This window comes from Alligator sinensis, unplaced genomic scaffold (assembly GCF_000455745.1).
Source record: "Alligator sinensis unplaced genomic scaffold, ASM45574v1 scaffold485_2, whole genome shotgun sequence".
Taxonomy (NCBI): domain Eukaryota; kingdom Metazoa; phylum Chordata; order Crocodylia; family Alligatoridae; genus Alligator; species Alligator sinensis.
Genome location: NW_005842069.1, coordinates 2,494,776 through 2,520,611, shown reverse-complemented (window position 1 = coordinate 2,520,611; position 25,836 = coordinate 2,494,776). Strand labels below are relative to the sequence as shown.

Sequence of the window (25,836 nt, the reverse complement as noted above, 5' to 3'; positions counted from 1 at the left end):
GGGGAGGTTGGATGATCACCTGTCTGGGGTCTTGTGAACCCAGCATTCATTCCTGCCTGTGGCAGGGGGTCAGGCTAGTTGATCTGTTCAGGTCCCTCCTGACCCTAGCTACTATGAAACTATGAAACTACTAAGTCCTACTAACAACAAACTTGATTATCTCAAATAGGTAATCATGCACCATTCTCTGCCAGCTACAGAAAGCTATGATATTAATACACTATAATTATTATGTGTATGATGAATTTTATATAAATTTTTTGTTCTAGTTCAGTTTTATACATTTTTTATTATGTCCTCTAAGAAAAAAAAAAGATTGAATTCATTTTTTAAAATAATTATCTGTACGGCTAGGCAGCAGACAAATGCCTGGCCCCCTGCTGGATGAGCTGACCAGGCACAATTTATGCCCACAGTCAGCATCTACACATGCATTTAACTGCAGTTAATGACTGTGCTGTGAGATAGTACTGTCCCTGGTGTTAATTAGTTTACTATGGCCTAATACCATTGCACATGTAGGCAGTGGATGCATCTTCAAGTGCTCCTGACTACACAGTTGGTACTGCACAGTCATTTTATACTTATTGTACAAGTACTAAATGACTACACAATACCTGCTGGTACTGTGCAGTCCCAGCGATGCACAGGACATTTTTTACCCTACTGTGCATTAGCAGTGGTATCATAGCTTATCGCTACAGCAAAGGAGCATTTCATGTAGATATGCCCAGTGGCACTTCACTCTGCAGCTAATTAATTTATTCTGCAGTTAAGTGCACATGTAGATGTGGTCTGTATGGTGCAACTATGCCATGTGAAGCACTTAGTGGACCACATGTGGAACACCTGTGCCATCAGGATCTGGGATTTTTGGGTGGAACAGTAAAAATGGATCAGAAAAGAGTCAACATTGCTCTCCTTATAGTCTTCAACAGGAAATGTTTCCTACCACTCTCAAGACTCAAATACTACCACTCTCAAGACATTAGGCCTAACCTTTGCCCTTTGTCTCTGTTTCCATCCCCTCTAATAGCCCAGATATTCTTCAGAGGAGAGTAATTCCTTGGTAGTCACAAATGGCTGTCCCCTGCAAGGGCTGCCCTGATCACGTCACACCAGCCCTGCCTACTGCAACTCCAGGGACCAAAAAGACCCATTCCTGATACCAGGTCAACCCAAGTTGTGGATGGGGATAGGGGAGAACAGCTGGACCCTTCCCAGGCCAGCATCATAGTCATTGGCTGCACTTCAAGATATTATTTCCTCCCATACTTTCATTAATTCGCAAATTTTGATTAAGACCATTGATGGTGTTGCGTAATTGTAATCCAATTTATGGGCCTAAAACTGATTCATCCACATCTTTGATTGTAGTAGTCTTAAAAACATCTTACCTGTGTTTGAAGGTAACTATATTAATAACAGTTCTTGTCTTAGAGTTGCTAAGAAAATAATCTTTCCTCTTCTTTCTTATTTCCTTCAGGATGTGCATTTATGATTTCATGATCTTTTCTCCAAGTTAGAAATGTGCCAGTGAGTTCATCTATCATTAGATTTTTACATATACATGAATGTACATGTGATTTGCTCATTGTTAGAGCAAGCTTAACCAATATGCCCTTTGGTAGTGTTAATAGATGTACTCTAGTCTCTATACTGGATATTTATCATAAACTTATTTCCCCCTTTTATGTCTCTGTTCCAACTTGTAAAATCAGTAATAACAAGAATTTTATTTTATTTTCCCCCAAACCACTATACAATTAGAAAACCATTGATATAATTCTTTCCTCTGAAAGGAGTGTACTGACTTTAGCTAGCATCATTTCTATGCTCCTAAAAGAAATAAAATTTGCCCAACTTAAGTTCAATTTTAGATGTCATCTTTCCAAAGCTACATGGTCTGTTTACAGCATTCATTGAAAAATCACTGACATCTACTACATCAAACCCAGATAAGACTTCCCCTTTGAATTCTGTGGCTTTGGTTGTATCATGAGTTCCTCCTTATTTCTTTATGTTTCAGTTTCCACTATACTTCACTTTTTTAGAAAAATATTTTGTATACTGTAATTAAAAAGCCTACACCAATCTCTTAACAACTGTTGCCTGCTGTTTCACACGTTATGGTTGTTCTTCTCTTTGTTTTGATTGGGATTCATTGCCTCTGCCTGAAAGTGTCTCAGAAAAGTTGCTACTTTCTTGTGTTTTTATAGCAAGTAGATTTCCCTGGGATCCTTTCAGTATTATAGTGCAGAACAATGCACATTTTATTCATCTATCACAGAGCTGCTGCTTTACATCTATACTTTCCTTTGAAGCCTGCATGAGAAATGTAAGAAAACAAACAAACAAAACCAAGTACCTTTGTTTTCCAGTATCTCATTTTGTCTTCTAGCCTAGAGGACTGTTATTTTATCTGTAAAATTATGTAGTTGCATAATGATACCTCTAAGACTTTTATTTCTTATCTCACTGTAGGATCAAAGCTGTGTGTGTTCATTGGGTCATTATTTACTCCCTCTTCCAAGCATTTCACCAGCCAGAGATTAAGGAAGTGTGTGTGGATCTGGCATTGCCTCATCAGGTATCCATCCTACTCTTAAATTATTTTATTTGCTTCATCCTCTGCTCTGCAGGCTAAGATCCTCCTCAGGAACCATCAAGAATAAGTTGTTGCATACATAACATTCAGGCTTGTTCCATCATAATAATAGGACGTTCTAGCTTTCACTATCATCCACTTTGAAACCAGTCAAATAGTTCATTTGAAAGATGAAAAGGAATATAGAAACTCTTATACTGGATGGGTCTGTCCTTTCAATCCCTGGTACCTAATAGTTGGCTTATACACTGAAGTGCCAGTACCTATATCTATTCCAAAATCCATGTTTACTAATACAACTCTGGATATTCTTATGCCCAATATGCTTGAGTCTTGATAAACTCTTGGTTTATGATATATTGCTGAAATGTTCACAGGCTGACTGTGCACTGTCTCTTCCATGGCACATCTCAGAAAAATTTGGTGCCATTGTTAGTATTAATGCCAAAACAGGCTTCCTGACAAAGCCCTCCTTGATATTTTGCTAGGCTGGGACCTTTGATGCAGCATGTCATTCTCGTTCTATTTTTCAGAGCAAGACATCCTCAGGCACCTTCATATAGTTAGTGCTTATTTTTCCCCATAGGTCTTACCCCCTATTACTGGACCAAAAAGCTCCAGGGACATTTTTAGCTTTCCCATTTATAGTGGATATTGCTCTGAAGAGTTCAAACTATAAGTTACCTTTGAAGTAGAACTGGCTTCAGAGCTGAAGAAATACCTATTAGTGCTTTAGTTCCACTTTGGACTCTCCCACCTTCCTTTTAATGTAGCCAAGATTTTGGTTTGTCATTTTCAGCATTATCTCAATTTGGGGAGACTTTTCTTCAGAATGTATCTGTATAAGCTGGAAGTTTACATTTTTTCCTCCTATTTGTATCACTAAGCATATATGGATGCTTGAATGCACCTTGATACTTCACTGCCCAGCTTCCAATATCCTTAGATCCTTCAAAAAGTTGCATTTGCCCTTACTTCTTAGTAACGCAGTGGGCACATCTACACGAGATGCTTAATGCACAGAAGACTAATTCTACTGTCAATGATCATGGCTGGCAAAAACTGTGCCAGTTTGCCATAGATTTAGTCTAATTTGCATGAACAATCGCTTAAATAATGTTCATCTGTGCTAATGTGCAGTAGCACTGATTATGGCACATTAAATTAGTACCTGTCATTACAGGTACTAAACTTAATGTGCCATAATTATGGAACATTAATGAACATGTAGAGGCATCAAGTGTGTTTACCATAGTCCGATTTCACTACCCTACTAACTATTTCATTCATGACAAAGTACTCAAATCAACACTCATCCCCAAATCAGTCTCTAGGGTACCTTAATCCGAAGGGTATCTTAATTTCCTGTCCCCCTCCTGCCTCAGAGAGATGACAATTCACAGAGGCCAGGCTCCTCACACTACAGATTTTAATCTACTGCAGCATTCATCTCACCTACCCAGTAGTCATTTATTTCCCTTAAGAATCTGCTGTCAGAGACCTTGTCAAAAGCCTTTAGAAAATCCAAGCAATCCATGTAGGGTGGCTTTCCTTAACCTGCTATTTCATTAACTTTTTCAAAGAAATCTAACAGGCCAGTAAGATGTAATGTGCTCTCACTGAAACCATCCAGTTTAAAATTACCAGTTCATATTTATACATGTATTGTTTTTTCTTTCATTTACTATACATTTTTAGGCCACATCTCTTCCAGTAGAAATTACCAGCATACAGGCATTCTTTCAGTTTCTCCAGAAGAAAACACAGACCATCTGACAGATCTTCCAGGTTGACACACACTCTGTGAGAGAGTCTCTCTTGTTAGAATGAATGCCTGTACATTCAGGCATTCAGTAATCTAAATCTCCTTCACATCAAATACAAGGCCATAAGATAAGTAGCTGCATAAAGGGCAACTGGCTAAAACAAAACCCAAGAAAGACAGAGAAATATTGACAGGGACAGGTGAACATTTCTAATAGATAGCTGAATCCATTATATTGTATTGATAGAGAACCGTGCTCACTGATCATTAATGTGGTACACTTTCGGGGTATTTGTGATTTCTTCAATGTTCCTGGCTAAGGAAATGGACATCAGCAACTTCTTAGTATGTAAGCTTGACTTGGAGACAATGACCTGTCTGGTCAGACTGGGCACCTATATATAAGTGCTAAGGCTGTTCTGATGTGCTGGAACGTGTGTCAAAGCAGACTCGATTAATAGAGTCTGCTGGAGCATAGCATAGCATAGCAATTGCCCCGCTCTAGCAGCCTCCTACATCTCATGTATCAGCATCCCTGCACTTAAAAATGGTGATGGGAGCGCTTGAACTAAAGCTTGTTGAACTTGTTGAGCTTTAGTTCAATTGCCCCTGCTGCCATTTTCAAGTGAATGCTGATACAGGAGGTGCAGTGGCACTTTAATTAGGACAGCTTTTGGGGCCTCTCTAATTAAAGTGCCACCCTACCCCTCCAGAGCACAAGTAAAAGTGCCTATTAGGATATGGCCAGGGAGTTCCACCCACTAGTAATTTCTTGGCTTAATTCTACAATGACTAGCATATAGACTTGAAATTCAAAGCCATGACAATGCAATATTTGGGAACCTCTCTGAGTAAAAAAGGGTGATGAAAACTCCTGGTTTAAAAACTCCTTGATAAGTACCAGGTACATTTGCCAAGTTCTGATTGGATCTGAAATGGGTTCCAGAAGAAAAGGACCAGAAACATAATCAAAGTTTAACTTGTCTCATTTTTTCAATTAAAAAAAAAATCTTTTTTTTAATCTATTGCAGATTTCCAAATCTCTCCAAATAGTTCCCCATTTTAAGAACGAAAAGACATGGGGAAAGAAACCAGTTAGAGATAGGAAGGCCCTTTTCCTCATATAACAAAGAGCACTTTAGATAGAGAATTCCAAGCAGGCCATCTTTAAAAAATGGTATTTCATCACCATAACTCATCCCATTTTCTTTTAGTCAGAAATATCATCTTTCTTACTGTGCTATGCACAGTGACACTTAGTTGACTACATGAAATAAATAATGCATAGAAAAGCTACATTTAAGTTTAATGCTATTGAGATTTATTTCTAAAAAATAGTTACATTTGGATGGTTGCCCAAAAAACCTGGAAAGCTGCTACTCCTTTCCACTTTCAGTTTCATATGTATACCCCAATGTGGCTTTTAGATCTTAATTAAAGCTCACTCTGACTGCACACCTGTTTATGATTAGGCCTACATTATATTTTAGCTCATGCTGCACTGAAATAAGACATTATGCACAGACACTGTAAAGCATGTGGAGATCTCTGTGGCCGTGGTTTTTATGAATAACCATAAACCTCAAGATTTTACTATTTACTACAGAAATTTACTTAGTTCAAATATTAACTCATTCCCAAAAGCAGGTACGATAATAAAAATCAATTTGCTGCTCTCATAAAAAATATATAAGGTACTCATTCTCTAGCATATGGTGGTAGCACTGTCTATAAATTAAACTGAAAAACAGCTTCCATTTTAGCCAGTAGCTGATGAGACTAGATGGAAACCTCATGAATACTGGTGGCTATTTTCATGGATCTACATTGCATTGCATCATTTGATGATGTTGGAATACAGCAATGGGGAAAAAAAAAACCAAACAGGAGAAGAAATGATAGAAATAACACGTTTGCATCTTTTGTTTTTAAAGTCGGCTATGGACAAAATAGTGGTTATAGTTGTGATTTAGTGCAAGGAGCCTTGAAACCTTGTGAATCTATGCTTGAGAACCCAAGTTCTCAGGGCTGCAAGATTACCTCCTGCAATGTAAATATCTCCCAAAAGCTCTGTCAGCTTCAGCTCAAACAAAGCTGTCACAATTTCCCTTGACAAGTTCTAGGCTCCACAGCATACAGCCTTTAGGCAGGACTATTAGTGCTCTGATAAAAATATGAAACAAAATTACTTTTTGATCTCTTTTTCATTTAAATTCAGAATTCTCAGTTCCCCAAGATATTTCAACAGGTCAGAGTTTAATTCCACTTCCACAAAGAGCAGCAATTCTATATTCTAAAGCAGTTATTTCCCTTTCATAGAAAAAGTTTGTAGAAGCAGTAGAAGCAGAATTCAAACTGTATCACTAAACTGCAGTGTCCCTCAGACAATTTGCTTCTTTCTTAGTTATCAGTAAAAATAGAGGAATTGGCTAGCTCCATTTTTCAAAAGGAGTATAGGCACTTAGTAGCCTGGGTATTCTTGAAAGACAAATAAGTTAATAGAACTGTAAGGACATCTAATTTCCTAGAAGAAAAAAGAAGTGGAAAAAATTAGTCTGTAGAGTTTTCAAGTTGTGTTGGTTTATAAAAAATGTGCAACTATATCATGCAAAATCAATTATCTGGGACTATCTGATTAGACATTTTTGACACACTGGCATCCTTGTCTGAGGCCAGGATACTTCATCAGTCTTTGATAGGGAAGCTTTTTGAGTATCCAGGGAAATATACCTCCTTATCATTCATTATGTAGTAACCTATATATTAAAAGGTCAAGCTTTAGAATCTCACACATTGATGAGCCAGATTTAAGTTAATATTGACCCTATTAATGTGCAAATCATTAGTTTTCACTAATATTTTAACAGCAACTACAACAGGGAAAGGTTGAAATTGAGAGCTTACACTATGTTACTAAACAGCAACCAACACCAACAGATATTATTAAAGAAATGTAAACCACACAGAAGGATCTAGATGAGTTGCTGTTCACAGATTTACCACAGATTTGAATAAAAATAAGTTATTGATTAGAAAAAATATATTCACAAATCCTCTTTAACCTCATAATCTGTGAAAAAGGTCTGTCTTTGAAAAGAACCTGTAGTTTCTCAGAATAATATTCCTTAAAAGCAATCATTGCTCCTTCATTCACAAGATAAGGAATCTTTTATTTTACATTACTTATTAAACATGTTATTTACCTATCTCAGAAGCAGCAACTGTAATGTTATACCAAGGTGTTTCCTCTCTGTCAAAGATCTTGGCAGTCTTAATGGTTCCAGTGTTAGCATCAATGGTGAAATATCTATCTTCTTCTGAATTATGATCAACGAAATATCTATGAAGAAAGAAAAATAAATACATACATTAAAATAAATACATAAATATACTCATTTGGCACAAACATTCAAATGACCAGAAACCTACAAAGGAATACAACATAAAAGTTACTTGGAAATCTTTAGAGCATCATCACAGTTTTTAAAAAGAGTACTGTTATATTATCAAGGTATTCAAAACAAAAATAAATCTATTGCTTCCTTCATATGAAACATTAACTTTTGATATAAAACAAGCCTTCCACTAATATTTACATTTATTTTCCAGGAGTTGGTATTTGATAAAGCAAAACAAACTCTTTGTTAATAATGAAATGCTGCATATATGTTTACCTTATGTTTATAGGCATATTATATATGGGCACTATCTCCACGGGTGGCTGCATATCCCCTGGATGCCCTTTTTTTTCTATTTTACCTTGCTCTATTGGCAATCAGCCCTTTTTTTTCACCCACCATGCCTTGATGTAATTGTTATTTAAATATGGGAGGCTTCCCTGGTCTTACTTTAATGACCCCAGGTGTCTGGGGTCACTGCTAGATGGGTTAATTGCATGGATTCAATCTGTCCCTACACCGCAGCCCATGCCTCATAGGTGTTAGAAATCATTGTTGTCACTTATTTCCAACCAATACGCTTGGCCCCTGTCTGGGCTCTCAAATCGCTTTGGTATGCCACTCAGTCCTTTCTCTGGGTTCTCACCAGTCCTTCTCTGGGCCTCAGGACCTTGTTGGTTCCATTCTTTTCTAGCCCCTCTGGTCACACATCTGGTCTCACTCTTTTCCAGCTCATCTCTATGCCTCTGGACCCTTCTGGTTCTGTTCTTTCCTGGCCTTTCTCTAGGCCTCTGGAACCTTCTGGTCCCACTGCTTCTTAAGGCTCCAACTCTGCCTGCTGAGTCCCACTCTCAATCTCAGGGCTCCTGATGTGCCTGATTGGCCCACTCACAGCCTCAGGGCTCTTGTTCTCTCTGCTGGGCCCACTCTCAGACGCAGGGCTCTACCTTAGTCATCTTCATAGGATCATAGAAAGTTGGGGTTGGAAGGGATCTCAGAAGGGCATGTAGTCCAACCCCGTGCTCAAAGCAGGACCATCCTCAACTAGATCATCCCAGCCAAGGCTTTATCTAGTTGGGTCTTAAAAATCTCCAAGGATGGAGATTTCACAATCCGGCAGCTCCAGAGATGGTGTCTTCAGGAGGGATTCGGATTCTGCAACCACGACCAGCACTTTCAGGGAGAAGTCTTCCTAGGGTGGGACAATCTTCATCTCTCTCCTAGAGGTAAGCATCTGTTCTTCCGCAGGTTGGCTGATCTCCTCTGAAGAGCTTTAAACTAGGTTCGACGGGGGACGGGGAACTGGTGGTTGATGAGAACCCAGGGTTGGAAAGCCACAAACAAGGCACCAGACCTAACCAGGTAAGCACTAAAGGGAACACATGCCATCAAGGCAAAGGGACACCAAGAGCACCCACTGGGGGGCTAACATGTCTTTACACAAATGCCAGGAGTATGGGGAACAAGGAAGAGGAACTCACACTCCTGCTTGTTAGCACACAGTATGACCTAGTTGGCTTAACTGAAACATGGTGCAATGCTATGCATGACTGGGCAGTAGGCATTGAGGGGTACAGCTTGTATAGATGAGACAGAGTAGGGAGAAAGGCAGGGGTGTAGCTTTCTATGTTAAGGAGCAGTACGCATCTTCTGTCATCAAGGCAGGAGTAGAGGAGGGGAATACTGAGGCACTGTTGGTCAGGATCAAGGGGAGGCCAGGGGAAAAGGACTTGGTAGTGGGGGTCTACTACAGACCTTCTCACTAGGATGACGAGCTAGATGAGATTCTCCAAGCAGCTTTCTGATGTCATACAGGCAAGGGAGGCAGTGGTCATGAGGGACCTAAATTACCCGGACATCAGCTGGGAGGAACAAGTGGCCAAAACAAGCTGCTTAAAGAGGTTCTTACACTGTGTGCAGGACCTACACCTAACCCAGATGGTGTCCAGTCCCATCAGGGGTAGAGCGTTGCTAGACCTGGTCTTAGCAACAGGGGATGATCTCATGGGGGACCTGCGGGTACACAGTAACCTGGGTGATAGTGATCACAATTTGGTAGAGTTCACTATCCAGTGAAGGGGGAGAAAAATATCCAGTGATGCTAAAGTTTTAGACTTCAGAAGGGCCAACGTTATTAAACTTAGATACCTAGTTAGTGAGGTGACCAAACTCAAGAGCATCGGGCTAATGGGGGTCCAAGAGTGTTGAAAGTTTCTCAAGGGAGTGATACTTGGGGCACAAAAGGAGTCTATCCCCTTATGCAGGAAAGGAACTAAGGGGATAAAAAAGCCCCCCTTGGCTGAACAGGGAGCTTCAGGAAAGACTTGGGGCAAAGAATGAGATGTATAGGCAGTGGAAGCAGGGGGCAGCCACAAAGAAGGAATACACCACTAGACTTTTTCCAGTTTCTCCTTATCCTTTCTGTAGTTTGGTGCCCAAAACCCTAACCCTAGCCCTGGCTCAGTCTCACCTCTGGGCCCCCTGGCTCCAGCTTTCTCAGTCTCTGGTCCTTTTGGACTCATCTGGACCCCTCAATAGGTCCTCTGGACTCTTCTTCAGACTCGCACTCCTGCCCCTGCTTCAGACCCACACTCTCAGCCTCTTTCTAGGCCTCAGACTTCTTATCAGGTCCCACACACTTGGGATTTCCCTAGGCCCTGGACCCCTCATCACTCACTGGGTCTCCAGGAACCTGCTCCACCCCTTTAGTTCCTCCCCAAACCTCCAGACTGCTAAAGGCTGCACTCTCCTTGCTGACATTCCAGAGCTGCAGCCATCCTGCTCAGTAGATGTTTCCTTAGCAGCCTCCAAGACGTTACTGATGGTTCAACGCAGGGCTTAGGCTTATATCTAGTCTAAATCAAGCCCTTTTCCTGGGTCAGATGACTCCACAATCACCTCTGGCCACACCTGCAGCCTGCTTCTCCAGCATGGCCCGTCTGCCTTCCTGCCAACTCCAGCCTGTTTTAGCCACAGCCAGCCTGCATTTAAAGTGGCAGAAGGTTCAAGCCTCCTGCTCACCCATACACACACACATACACATACATACATGTATGTATATACACACAGATATAAACACACACACACACACTAGGGCTGTGCGAAGCTTTGGTCACTGATTTGGTTCGGTAGAGATTCAACTCAATTCAGTGGCCAAATCTCTGAATCCCAATTGAATCTGGAGACACTTTAATTTCTCTGAATTGATTCACAGATATTCAGAAAGATTCAATGATTTGGACAGAGACACAACTTTAAATGTTTTTTCTATATACCTCAAGGTACCAGGTGGCTCGTGAATGCTGAGATGCTGAGGTGGATGGAGCATCTCACAGGAGCATGGGTGGGTCCCCAGAGTGTTCAGCAGCAGACCTGGAAGAGGACCAGAAGCACTTCTGGTCTACTTCCGGGTCTGCCGGGAAGTACACTGGGAGGCCCTCCCGTATCCTCCTGGCTCAGTGACTGGTGCCTCCTGGGTCTGGGGGGGGGCACCCGGGGTTCCCCCCGGCATGCTCGGCGGTGGACCCAGAAGTGGACTTCCGAGGGCCAAAAGTACTTCCGGTCCACTTCCAGGTTTGCTGCTGAGCATGTAGGTGGCTCCCCCACGCTCCTGTGGGATGCTCCATCCACTCCACAATTGCAGCATTCACGAGCCACACCTGGAACCTCGAGGTATATAGAAAAAACATTTAAAGCTGTGTCTATAGCCCAATTACTGATTCTCTGAATCAGCATTGAATCTTCAGATTTGGATTTGGCCGAATCAAATCAGGACAGTGACCTGAATCAACAAATTAAATCACTGTCCCTGAATCCAAATCAAATACAGCCCATTTCACACACCCCTAATACATGCACACATATACATACATATATCTATACACACATACATACATAGACACATTCATACACACACACACATATACACGCATATAAATATATATTACAAGGTATATACACACACACACACACACACACATATATACATATAGATAGATAGATACACACACATAAAGATATAAGATAAGGAGGTAAGGAAGGGAAAGATTAATGTCATTGCTAAGTACTTGCTACCATTGTACCTCAGAGTGCTCATTTCCTGTACCTACAGAATGACGTGTCTTCTTGACATGATTTTGAAACATAATGGCATAAGATACCTTGTAATATTAAGGGATGGTGGTATCAGAAATAGCCGACTCACAAGTGCTGTGACTGACACTAGACAAGAAGCAGAACTAAACAGCTCTGCTTAAGTGCTTTGGCTTCTTGGCATATTGCCTAGCAATGCAAGTGAGAACTCTGAAGTGAGAAAAGGAAGCAAACAAGAGCCAAGGAACACAAAGGAAGAGATTGGCAAGCAATAATTTTCAAAGCATAATTCCTTCAACATTGCTTTTAACAAATTAAGCAAATTACAGACTTCTATCTAGGTTTCTTGACTACCTCTAGGTTTGCTGATAACCCAGGGAGAGTTGTCTGTCTGGGACTGGGGAAGTCAGAAGGCTAAAAATAGCCCAGTCAGGTTGAGGGGAGGGGTGTGTAGAAGGACAGGCCCAGGGCTGGAGCGAGCGGCTGGGCTTTCCCAGCCCTGAGGCTGCAGTCCAAACCTGTGCAGCCATTTGGTACCTCAGGCCAATCTGTTCCCCATCTAACTTAGTTCACCTCCTTATGTGAACTAATTCATTTTTCACCAGCCATTTTTTCCTCCAGTCTAATCTTCATAATTATCTGTACAGATTGCCATTTAAGACTGACCTAACCCTAGCCATGTTAGGTCATGGCTAAGTTTAACATTTGCACATACCCTTAGGGTGTTATCTCATACAGTTCATAATAAATGGATCTGGACTAATATATACATTAAAGTAATATTAGGAAGAACACTCTAAATAAACTGATCCAGAAAGGGACAGGGATTCAAAAAGCCTGAGTCTGAAAGGATTCAATCTTTGCAGGCTAGTCTAAACTGCAGAGACTGAACCAGTTTGCAAGTGAATAGACATCCACTTTTTATTCCAGAAATGTAGGTACATGCCTGCAATGGCTCAGGCCAGAAGCCCAGAGGCGTTACAGCAGCCCTCCCTTCCTTTCCACAGGGAAGCTGAGCTTGGGGGGGCTCTTACCTTGCACCACCGCAGGGCAGGGAGGGGGCCTCTGTATGGTGCTGGAGGGGGACTCTTCCTCCTCCTCCCTTTCCCCTGCCACCACAGGGTGGAGAGAGGGGCTCTGTGTGGTGCTGCCTGGCCCCAGAAGGGGACTCTTCCCTCTCCTTCTCCTCCCTGCTTAGTCAGCAGCCTGGCCTGCTGCACATGGGCAGCGGGCTACCTAAGTGAGCTTGGAGCCAGTCTGGGTTGCCTGCTGCCCAGCCAAGCGCCACCTGTGCATGCTAGGCCAGGCTGCTTTCACTGATAGAGCTCAGCTTTGCTGTCACTGAGCTGCAACCACTGGAGCCTGGGCTGGCCCCACCATACGGCTGCCTCAGCCAGGACTGAGCAGGGTTGGCCTGTGCTGTGGGGGCAGAGCCCTCCCCAGCAGTTGCATGTCAGTGACAGCTGCTCCCCATGCCTAGGCTAGGTTGGGCTGGGCAGTGCCACAGAGATCCCCACCCCCACCCTGTGGCAGGAGTGGGGAAGAAGGAAGGGGAAGAGTCCCCCTTCAGCATTACACAGAGCCCCCATCTCCACCCTGTGGGGAGGGAAGAGGAGGGGGAAGAGTCCTCCTCTGGGGCTAGGCAGCACTGCACAGAGCCCCCTCCTTGTCCAATGGCAGCAGGGGGAGAAAAAAGAGTGGGGAGAATCCCCTCAAGCCCCATGGCAGCGAGAGGGGGGAGGAGGGCTGTTCCACCCTGGCTGTGGTCCCCCAGTGGGAGGGGGTGAATTAACCTCCTCCCTGCCCCCTCAGCCTGAATGGGGCCATGCTGGAGCAGCTACAGTCCCTACCAGTGGGACAGGGAAGGGAGGGGAGAAATAAAACCCCTCCATGCTTGTGTTCCCTAGGGCACCCTCACAGGCTCTTGCCCCTCCCCCTGCCCTTGCTGCTCCAGTGGCAGGGGGGAGGGCATAGCCAGATGCCATCCCGACATGGCCCTATTAAGTGGAAGGCAGCAGGGAGGAAGAGCATTAAATCTTCCCTCTGTCCCTTCTGCTCCCAGGGACTGAAGCTGGGGTCTGCCAGTCCTGGCCCACCATCTCCACCTCCACTGCTCACCCACAGACAGATAGACCCCTGCTATGGTGGTGGGGAGGGGAAGGAAGGAAGAATTAATCCCCTCCCTGCCTACTTTGCCTTAAGTGGGCCATGCTGGGATGTATCTGACCACGTCTTCGCTCCAGCTCTGGCTAGAGATCAGAGGGGCAAGGCCAGCCCTGCTCTCCGGAGCCCAGGGATGCAGAGCATGTTGGGTTGCTGGAGGACTCAGGTTTAACTTAAACCAAGAAGGGGTGTGGGACAGGAGTTGCATAAACTGGTTTGACCCAAATCAGTTAAGTATGATAGTACATTCAACCAGGTTTGTCTTAAACCAGTTTGGGCCATTTTGAAACTGAATTATGTGAACTAAACTTCTGTTCTGTTACAGGTTTAAACCAGTTTCTGATCACTTAAACCAGTTCATATGTAACTTCTGTCCCTAGCCTAAAATAACTCTATAAAATCCTATTCCACCTATATTAAAAGACCAGTAATGTGCAACTACTCATTATTTGTTAGTCCCTGGAGTGGACACTTTTAAATGCACTGAAACATTATCTAAACCCTGTAAATTCTTGAATTATTTGAACAAGTAATAGGAAAAACATATCTACTGCTTATGAGCTAATAAATTATATTAATATTAATAATGATAAGAATAATGACAGATAGGTTTTCATGGTTCTGAAAATGGATAGACCAACAATTTTAAAAGTCAAAACATTTCTCCAATACTTTGTTCCACATTCTTTCATTTTACAATCACTTACTCTCAGCCATATATCTCTTATGGTCTATTTGTAGCAAGGACATATTAGAGTACTATTTACTAATGCTACCTGCAAGTTTAATCAACACCAAGCAAATAAGTATAACTTTGTTTAAATTGATATTATGGTTGTATGTCTGTTATGTTGTTTTTGGGAGCATGGCTTTTAGCCAGAATCCTTAATAAATTGACATAACTTTAAGGCATCCATTAAGCACATCATTAATAATGATACTGAGAACAGCTTACTCTTGCCAGCAGTGGGAAGTGCCACTTGTGCTGTGCTACCCTTTTGAATATTGTAGAAGATATTCTCTCAAGGGGAGGGCAGATTAAGAATGCATCACTGTTTTCGCTGGGGCTCCTGATCCCTATCTCTGATAAAAGCCAATTATGTTGACCAGCTCCAAGTTATTCAAGATGTGGGAAGCATCTCCTGTTATCTTAAAGAAATGAAAATGAAGTACAATATTCACTAGCATACCACACACAACTTCCCTTAAAAAAAATCAGCCCTCAAAAACTGGGGTGCATGTCTTAAGCTGATTTTTCTTCACTAGAATAGAAAAGGGAAAGAAAAAAGCAAGCAGACATGATGCTAAAGCGGCTGCCAAGATAGCTGTCACTTCTCCCCAGCATAGCAAGCAGCATGGGTTAACTCTTTCACAGATGCTGGTAAGGCAGCATCTTTTGGCTGAAGAGCCACTGAGCTGGCTGGGGGTTAGCGAGCTGTTAAATGCAGCCTGCATTATCTTTGTGAGACTTGTGGTGTGGAAACAACACTTCAGGATTTACAGAAATTTATATAAAGAGCTACTTATAGTGAAGAAGTAACAGTTTTGCTACTGTCCTTGCAAGGATTTGGGAACTAGCTTTGTTGCTGTCCCAGTACATTTATGGATTTACATATGAAAGCATCCTAGCTAGGCAACCCTGTATAAATTGTTTGCCCCCAAACCAGCAATAGAAACCAGTCATAAAATGGTTCATAAAGTTGGCTTGCAAATAGGCTATGAAGGCATACCTATTGGTTAGGCCTGTGTGAAACAGCTAATATTCGCTTTGGATTTGGCCAATTCAGGGGACAGTGATTCAATTCAGTGATTCAAATCACTGTCCCGAATTGTTTCAGCTGAATCAGCCAGTCCCATGCCCCCCAGCCCAGCAATGGGAAAAAAAGCCCCAGGTGCTGCCCAGCGGGGGGGACAATCCCCGATGACCCCCACTGCCCCATGCTGCATGGGGGGGGCTCTACACAAGCTCCCTGACACCCCTTCTAACTCCCCTAGCTCTCACATGGGTGCCCGGCCCGGGCCAGCTCCAGCCCTTTAAGAAAAAAAAAAAAAAGGAGAAAAGCCCCACACACTGCTGCTGCCCCTAGTACTGACCAGCTTGAAGTCCAGCTGCAGCTCCCTGCTGCAGCCACCGGGAACTGCCTGAATCATCAAAGTTCTCCAAATCTTTTCTGAAGATTCGGAGAGCTTTGAATTGATTCGGACCTTTAAATTCATTCCAATTTGATTCAGATTTGGAGATTCAGCCACCAAATTGAGCCGGATCTCCTCTGAATCAAATCACCACCTGAAGCTTCACATAGCCCTACTATTTGTCATGCTATCTAATGATGTTGTACAAGAAATTAAATATTATCACAGTGATACCTGTTGTAAAACTTGATTAGGTTTCAAATCATATCAAAGTCTTTTTCTTCATAAATATACGTTCAAATGTAAGGCAGGGAAAACATTTTAAAACCAACTCATATGAATGAAATTAACCCTTTCAGTCTTCTGTTTGGTAATTTATATAAAGTTTAATCAATACAAATCTTTAACATACAGCACTCTGCTGTCTGTGCATGAAAATCTCATCAGGTTAAAGAATGTGATGAGGTGGGCTGGTTTGGATTATTGTTTTTAGTCTAACCTCAGTGGTTAAAAAGGAAGACTGTGAGATTATCACTTGTGCCTCCAAATTGAGTAAAATACCTCAAGAGGCTCTATTCCTCTTTTCTGGCAAATCCTTCTCTGTTAATTGTGCTCGTTTATGGTGGAAGTACTCCCCCATTCTAGAATGTAGAGAGGTACAGTGTATATATATGCTGGATGGAGGGGGAGGTCCAAAGGAAAAGAAACCATTCCCCCTTTTGTGTGGCCTTCATAGTTTTCACACTCTACACTCTGAGGCTCATGGAAGAGGAAGGGGGTGGGTGGAAAAGTACTGGACACTAGAGTGGGTATTAAGCATAGGCCAGGGACAAGGCAGGTGTGGACTACACCATAATTCTCACATACCTGGCATTTACCTGGGTCCACTCAGTTACAGGACTCCCACCATACAACCAATAAGTTGGGTAGATCTTCCCAACCTACTGCCTAGGACTTGATTTATATCTGTATTCCTTCAGCTTGTCTGCTGCAAGGGGCTCTGGTTTGGAGAGCATGATATGGAGCTTAGTCTGCAAAGATTTCAAGTCACCGTTTTCAGACAAAAGTTACACCAGCCGAGATCCCAGGTCTCACTTCTCACTGGGACCTGGCTCTCTTGGCCTTTATCTGCAGTAGACCCTGGCTAAAAGCTACAACAACTAGACCTTTCTACATTTTTCTACACCTGTGTTTTCCTTATCCTACCCATGCCTTGGAAATGCTGCAAGGATGGTGATGCCAATCACTTTGGTCCAGCTAAAAAACTCCTTTGTTATGCCACAAAAATATGTGATTGATGAAAACCACAGCACATTGGAAACACAACTCAGTTTTATACTGCTGTAAGAATACTGAAGTCAGTGCAATTCCACTAGCTAAGTGAACATTCAGGCCCAGAATCCTCAAATAGAAACAAAATCTGTACATTTTTAGGATTATAGACGCTATATCAGGTAGCCAGAGGTATTTCAGGGGTGGCAGGAGCAATATCTTGTGGGGAAGGCACAACTGCATGGCACTTGATTTGACTTATGCTATAATTATTTAGGAATACAGGATGGGGGATGGAGAAAGAGCAATAAAGGAAGGAATGCTCCTCCTTTGCAAAGACAGATAGCAAATCAGACAGAATAGGAACATGATTCCTAGCCTTGAGCACTACAAAACAGGGTTGATTTATAGGCAGGGTTTGGAATTTTGGGGAAAATAATTTGGCAAGAATAGAAAAAGCAAAAGAGAAAGAAGAAAAAAAGGACAGTGGGCTCTTCCCCTGTGCTAAAATAGGGCACCAAGTGTATAGACATACAAAATGGGAAGATTTTGCAGTTTCTATAAGATGTGATCCATGCATATTGCAGGGTTACCATTTTAAATTCTAAGGCTAAACAAAAGGGAGGAACTCTTATCTTTTCTGTAGTCCTCTGCTAGGAAGCAGGACTTGCAAAATCCAGAAGGATTCTCTTAGTACAGGACTTATGTTAATAAAATACATAGAAACCATATATATGACATGCTGCAAGATGAAATGGTCAGTCTATACAGAACACAAAATAACTAAAGGATAATCTTCACAGAGAGCTCTGAATTAGAAGAGGAAGCAGGGCACACTATCTAGACTGCATGCTGCTTTAAAAATATGAAACCAAACCTTTACTACATATATATTCTGGGTCACTGACTAACGAGGACCTTTCATGGACTACTGTTCTTATTGTATTAGATAAGGATTTGGGTGGGGCTTTGGTTTGTTTTGTTTTTGACCTTATTCTCACAGCGATTACATAGATGAGCTCCAAGATTATTATAAAGAACTTACCTGACCGCATATTGAGCTTGTCTTCTCATACTTTACATAGTATAATGGAATTATATTTCTGCCCATAATATCTGTAATGGAACCTTTTTATTTTATAAAGGGCTTTTCACTACAATGTGTAGATACTGTATTTGAGATTGCTATTTTGGCTTTTTACTGCACCAGTACAGTACACTTCACATTAGGTACTTGTCTCTTAATATTTACTATGTTCAGAAATGAAATAAGGGGCTACTCTATCCATGGGGCCCTTCACTCCACTTAAATTCCACATTCCTGGATTTTAATATTGGATTTTTTAAAATATGGGATCTTTATCATACTGTTCCATACTATAAAAGAGTTGTAGAGAAATAAGTGATTCTGGACCACGAATTTGCCACTGATCTTACTGACATAATTAACCTCCGGTGGGAGGTAACTCTGTTTTACTCCCCCATGCAAGGTGTGCATGTGGAGGTGTAGAGGTGACATTCATCAGCCCGTCACAGATCATGGAACATATCATCCAAAAGACATAAGAATCATGGGCCTATGGAAAATGGATGCTTAGTCCTCTAGGAAGGGCTAGAATATGTAGCTTCCATTTTCCTTCCCCTTTGACAGTGGTTGGTTAAAGGAAGACCAGATACTAGGATAGAGTGAAATCTATTGGAATAGAGTTCTTGTGATATTCCCATCTTTTCCAGCCCCTCACTCTTCATACCTCGCAACACTCTTACCTCAGAGTCTAAAACTGAACCACAGTTTATACTGTGCAAGAAGAGGTTTGGGTCTGGGTACTTTAAAGCCATGTGCTTCAAAACTCAGGGAAGATTTAGAATTTCATGTTTCATTTTTGTTTCACTTCTGATAAATATAGAACTTCGCATTCAGATGTGCAGTATATAAATACAATCTCTCTCAAGATTATAAATGTTCTCAAAGATCCCAGAAATAATTTTGGTAATGCATTAAAATCCAAGAGGACATAATTTGTTACACAACTCACTGTTCCTTTTATAATATCATCTACTGAAAATTTTCCAGCTCTCTGAAGTATGATACAATGTAATTTGTCAGATTATCCTTGTATTTTACTAGCAATCCTGCAAAAGTTAAAATAGGTTCCTGTATTTCCTGTGATATTTGAAATACAAATTAATTTCCCCTATATAATGCTAATTGCTGTAGCCCTGTGAAGCTGCAATTCATTATTTATTTTATTAGTATTTTATTTAAAAGAGCTGAATGGAAAGTTAGCACTTAATTCAAAGTGAGGTGAAGCAAGTTTGAGTTTATTACCACTCTCAGATTTATTATCACTCTCAGATAACCACCTGATGGTGGTTAGAAATAGAGCAAGTAACTTAAGCACTATGATATATCATCCATTACGTGATAATACTACACAACAATTAGAGTGGAAAGCCAAGAGAAGCACTAAGACTCTACTATATGCTCTACTAACTTCTCATAAAATGAGCAGCCTGACATGCAGGGAAAACACTTTTCCAATTCTGTAGGTTTCTTTAATCTGGGTTATGCATCTACATTTTCTGGAAATAAAGCAGCTGCTTTATATAAAAGGCAACAGAACCATGTGGCCCATTTTTGTTCCATATTCAAATCTTCTGTGCATCATCATCTTTTAGCTATGATGATAAGGGTTGGGGGAGAAAGCAGTTTATTTTCTAATGCAGTTTGGAAAGTGCTAAGACTACTTCAGTTCCATATTGTTAATCAGTCTCAGCACTGGCTAATGAAGTTTATTATAGCAAAGTAGCATACAAAGTGGTTGGGACCAACAAAAAAATACTTTGAATTTTAAAATACTAATGCTGCAAAACCTTCCCTATTCAACCACCCAAGGACCTTGTAAAATAGAATAGGCATCTTTTAACCAAATAGTGATACAGATTGTGATACTGAAAAGTGGAGAATATTTTTCTATCTTCTTATTTGCATCACAGTGGGTGCATCTACATGACATGCTAACTGTGCAGTAGCCTAATAATACTGTGCAGTAGCGCAACACAGCACAAACAGTGCTAATATGCTACTGTGCAGTATTATTAGGCTACTGCACAGTCGCATCACTAAAAAGACATTTGCCTGGCACTACCATGCAGTGACTCTGGTTACTGCACATTTATTTAGTACTTGATTATACAAGTACTAAATTAAATGCACAGTAACTACTGTACATTAATGAATGTGTAGACATGCCCAGTAGCATATAGATAGACTGACCATATGGGGCAATGTGAAATCCAAGACACTGCCCCCTTCCCCTCTCCCCTGCTCCTCACCTGTCAAGTCAGCAGCTCTGCTGCAGAGGCAGGGACAGGGCAATGCAATGAGCACAATATTCAGGCAACCAAGGGAGTCAATAGACTGTGCATGAACCATTGTTCTTTATTTTACAGATATTAATCATCTCCCCTTTTTAACAGTCATTTCACTAATCAAGCTAACCTATTTTAAGCAACTTTGATGTCTGCTAGGGCTTCCTATTTCACAACTAGTGCTACTCTTCCTCCCTGCGCTGTGCCTGGGATGCTCATTTTTATTTTCACCAGCCAGCCAGGAGTGACCTCCAAAATCCAGAAGTGTTCCAGCCAAACAGGGATCTATGGTCACCCTACACATAGAGAACTAGTTAATTTCAGAGCCCCATTGTATGGGGGACTCTTGCAACAGCTAGCCAGGGACAGTCCCTGCCCTGCAGAGTAGGCATTTTAAGACATGACAAAATAAACATATATAACAAATATTCAGAAGAGACAGCTACTTCACTGATGGGTTGTTTGTCTCCTGGAAATAGTGCTAGTTTAACTGTTGATAAATAGTGCATAGCAAAAGCAGAAATTCTATAGCCAACATTATTATATTTTAAACATTATAGTACCATTTTTCACCATGAACTTTCTTGATTACAACATAATGGGCATGTCTATGTGAGACATTACTTGGGCAGTAGACTAATTAGCTGAACAGCAAACATCTCGGCATCTATACATACACCCCTATTAGGCTAGAGTAAACTAATTTACTCCTGAGCAGGACAATACTTGTAAATAACATTGCTCTAGAATAAAAAATTCCATAGCAGCACATGCGTAGATGCTGACCTGGCTGACTGGGGCACAAGGGTGCTTCAGCGTGGTGACTGCCTGCTGGCTAGCTCCACGCTGAAGTACCCTCATGCTCCAGCCAGGCCCTCCACAGCATGATGAGCCAGGGGGAGCAGCCCCAGGTTGATAGGTTGACCCTCAGGCTCCGTGTCAGCCAGGGCTGCTCCAACCTGGCTCAACATGCTGTAGTCCCAGGCACATGTTCTAACAGCAATAAATTCAAGTTTTTATTGCTCCCAGGCACATGTTCAAGCAGTGTACCCAGGAGCATTGAACTCCGGAGCAATAAACCCCAGAGATTATCACTTCATATTAAATGTAAGTGTAGATGTGCCCAATGTGAAGGAAGACCATTCTCTCCATGCAGCCTTATTGGTATTAAATTAATCTGAGGAAAGTTAGCTCATTCAACAGTTAGACACATTCAACAGTCTTCATTAGCACATGAGAATAATGGGAAAAGCACTGCATTAGATACTTCTCTTGCCAAATGACTATTAGCTCAGAATGATCATGTCTCAAAAGTTTTCAAATTGTGTTGTAACCCCTTGCCATATAGATAGGTGAAGAGGGGATTAGAGAGTAGTCATGTAAGTTTATTTTTTCTTGAAAATCAACTCGTCTATGCAGAACAGATCCAGGTAACATGCTTCAAAGAAAACTAGGGAGAATGCACTATGAGGAGAAGGATCCACTACCCAAAGACACCTATTCTAAAAGGATGCATTGCCTCAGGGACCACTGCAGTCCTGAGGCAGTAGTTGCAGACATGGAGCTGTCTAACTGCTCATTTTTCACTCTGTTAGGGAGAGGTCCTTTCCAAGCTAATCCCTATTGAGGTAATGTGCAGCTTGTTTGCTTGGACTGTGTATAGGGTCTGGAGAGAAGAGAAGCCTTTAAAAGCAAGGTATGAAAAAAGACTTCATTTTTATTTCTCCTTTCATTTGTATTTGGCTATGTCTAAGTAAAAATGCCAGAGCTTGTGCACAAGTGTATGCTCAAAAAGAATTCTCTTCAATAAAGTTTCAATATAGTATCTTTTCTTTAGACTTAGAATAGGCACTATTTCAAATGTTTTCCATGAATTTTGAGCTCTTTCCATAAATGTTGGTTGAAAATAGCTATCCTTTGTACTGTTAAATCCAGCTACCTTCAGACTCAAAATACAGGCAATTTTTTAATATTTTCAAGATATTATAAATTAATTTGGGGTGTTTTCTTTTTTGATAGTTATTTTTCTAATGGAAGTTAATTAAAATGAAAACATTGAGAACCTTGTGTATTTGCAATGACAAATAATTTTTACCCAAAAGAAGATTGAACCATTTCTGGGGAAAAGAAAAAAAAAACAGTAAAGCAAAAGAAAACAATGGATCAAGTTTCAATGAAATGATGTGAAAAAAATGCCATTAACTAGATTTACGATTAAAGAGGTTCTTTGTTTGAAGGTCATTCTAATACATGAGCAGTTTAAGGCCTTGTACAGACATTCAGTTTGTCCTGGGAGAGTTTCTACTCTCCCAAGGGAAACCACAAGTGTATAGATATTGAGATTTTCTCCTAGAGCAAAAATGATCATTCCAGGAGAAAAATAACCTGGGAACAACCAGGGTTAAATCACTCCCAGGAGTATTTCTCCTGGAACAATGAATGTCTATGCATTCTGTGGCTTCTTTCAGAAAAGAACATAGTTGCCCTGCCCCTCTGCCACCCCAAGGGAAACAGTATGTCACTCGCTGGACTCTGTTGCTTTAGCAGAAAGAGAACACACCCTCTTCACAATCCCCTCATTGTGCTACATGGAAACACAGACTAACCACAGACAATCTAGGTCAGCCAGTCAAGGCTGCCCTATGCACTGCTGCCATGTAGTGCCAAGGGAGCCTACAGAGCATGCTGAGATGTGTGCATAGGGCTCCCACTCCACACTCCAGTTACACAGTGTCAGCAGAGCAAGATCTCTTCAGGACCACAGAACAAGGAACAATGGTCTCAAGTTACAGCAAAGGGAGTTTAGGTTAGATATTAGAAAGAATTTTCTCACAAGGAAGGTAGTGAAACACTGGAACAGGTTACCCAGAGAGGTGGTGGAAGCTCCATCCTTGGAGGTTTTCAAAACCCAGCAAAACAAAGCTTTGGCTGGGATGATCCTGCTTTGGGGATGATCCTGCTTTGAGCAGGGGGTTGGACTGGATGACATCCTGAGGTCCCTTCCAACCTTAACTTTCTATGATTCTATAAATTAAATGTCTGTACATGTGGTTATTATTTAGGTTCTCTACCAGAAGAACAAACTTGTGAAAATTCTCCTAGAGTATCTAAAAGTGTGTATGCAACTTAATTATAGCCCAACTTAGTGTATTCTGGTTAAGTACGCCGTTCAAGCACCTTTGGACAGCAGAATGCTGAAGGCTAGGTAAGTATAGTGAATAGCTGCAAACATAAATCTCAGCAGCAGCATCTATAAATGTAAAACCCTGGGTTGACTTGTTTCTCCAAAAATCCAGCTGTCCTAAAATGTAACAGGATAAATGAACAGGAGATAAATGTGAATGAGTAGATAAAGAAATCCATCCAAGTGTTTAAAAAAAATGTCAGGCACTAAAGTGAGCACAATAAAATGTGCAGATAAGGTAAATAAGAGAAGTTAGAAAGAAAGTAATAAGGTCACTGATTTTAGACGTGTGAAACAAACTTGATGAAATCTTCTGAAAATCCTAAAGAGTGGAAATAACCAGAAGTAATGGAAAGACAATATTTAAAACAAAGTTAAAAACCTTACTGCATTTCAAAGCTGGAACAGAAAACTTTGGACCCAATGTTCACCATCCTCTATTTGAAGAAGGCAGCATATAAATATTGTGATGATGCTGTAGGTTGAAAAAACTGTACAATAGCCTCCTTCTCCTCAATTATGCTATCACTACTAGCTACATCTACCCACACGCAGAGTTGGACACACTTTACATCTTTCAGTTTGGGCTTATATGAAGAATGGAAAGTTATGCTTGAACTGCTACAGGGCAATGTAGGAGAAAGGGACTTTCCACCTCCTCACGGAAAATAAAAACATATATTCTACTTGGTCACTTGCTGTTTGGTTTTACTACCAAGAATTTAAGAAATGATTGACCCTGAGGGCTGTTATTTAGGCTAATAGCTCCTGTGATCATTTCTGTAATGATCATTCCTGACACCAAAATAAAGTGTGAACTTACTTGGATGGTAGATTCATCTAAGTATTGTATTTTTTACCAACAGGACAACAAGGCAATGATATCAGTCTGGATGTGTTTTTATACCAATAGATATTGCCTGTTCAAGGGTGTGTTTTTGTACAAATGATTTGTTTCTGGAAGAAAAAAGATATCTCATTGTTCCCTTTTACAATAGACTCCCCCTACATTTGTCTAGCATAGATTAAAGAGAGAGAGATCATCCTACACATTTCAGAACCCATCTTTAGTGGGTAAATTCAGTACTTGGACTTATTATACCTTACTAAGCTGTTAGCACTGTCGGGATCTTGTGCTGTCACAGTGCCAACAACAGTCCCGATCTTTGCATTTTCATAAACTTCCATAGTGTAGGAAGGCATGGTGAAAAGTGGAGGTTCATCCACATCTCCAACAATGATCTTCAGCATAGTTACATCCTTAAATGGTCCCAAATGTGAGAAGCGAAAGTCAAGGTGGGTATTTGCACCTTCTATATTAAGTGTATAGGATTTCTTCTTTTCATAGTTCAGTGGCTGTTGAAAGAAAAGAGACATGACATTACCATAGTATGCTTTGACTTAACTGGCTCACAATAAAATTTTCTTTTCAACTTGTTGGAAAGACTGTAACCTATGGGTCAACTGTCCTAACATGGTAGATACTTCTGCATATAGTAATGTGTAGATACACATAGTAGAAAGCAAAGATATCTCAGGAAACACAGACCAGACTGTAACAGAATGTGGTTGTCACAGATTCACACCAAAACCAAGCTGCCTCTGGGATTCACCATGTGAAATCAAATCCTGAATAGAAAAGGTATTGGAGAAAAATGGCCCACCAGCCAACAGAATTCCAGGTACCCCAGGGTGACCAGAATTTTTTAGAGGATTCTGGTGACTCATGAGAATGCTGACTGGGGGTCAGGTGATGGTAGTTAGAAGTGATTTAGGAAGTTATCTAGGTAATATATTTTGTCTTTGGATGATCCTAGGTTTGGGGAATCTAAGGTTCCTAGCTGTCATG

At 41.2% G+C, this 25,836-nt stretch overlaps 1 protein-coding gene across 5 annotated transcripts in view; it reads right to left on the bottom strand.

Moving 5' to 3' along the window:
- The window catches only part of LOC102381138 (cadherin-18), a 469,255-nt gene that overhangs the window by 45,378 nt on the left and 398,041 nt on the right, over positions 1–25,836 (bottom strand). For all 5 annotated transcript variants that reach the window (XM_006023586.2, XM_025204105.1, XM_025204107.1 and 2 more), the window contains 2 exons: positions 25,090–25,343; positions 7,577–7,713 (listed from right to left, as the gene is read on the bottom strand). In XM_006023586.2, coding sequence (XP_006023648.1) covers positions 7,577–7,713; positions 25,090–25,343 — 391 coding nt within the window. The remainder of the gene's footprint in view (positions 1–7,576; positions 7,714–25,089; positions 25,344–25,836) is intronic.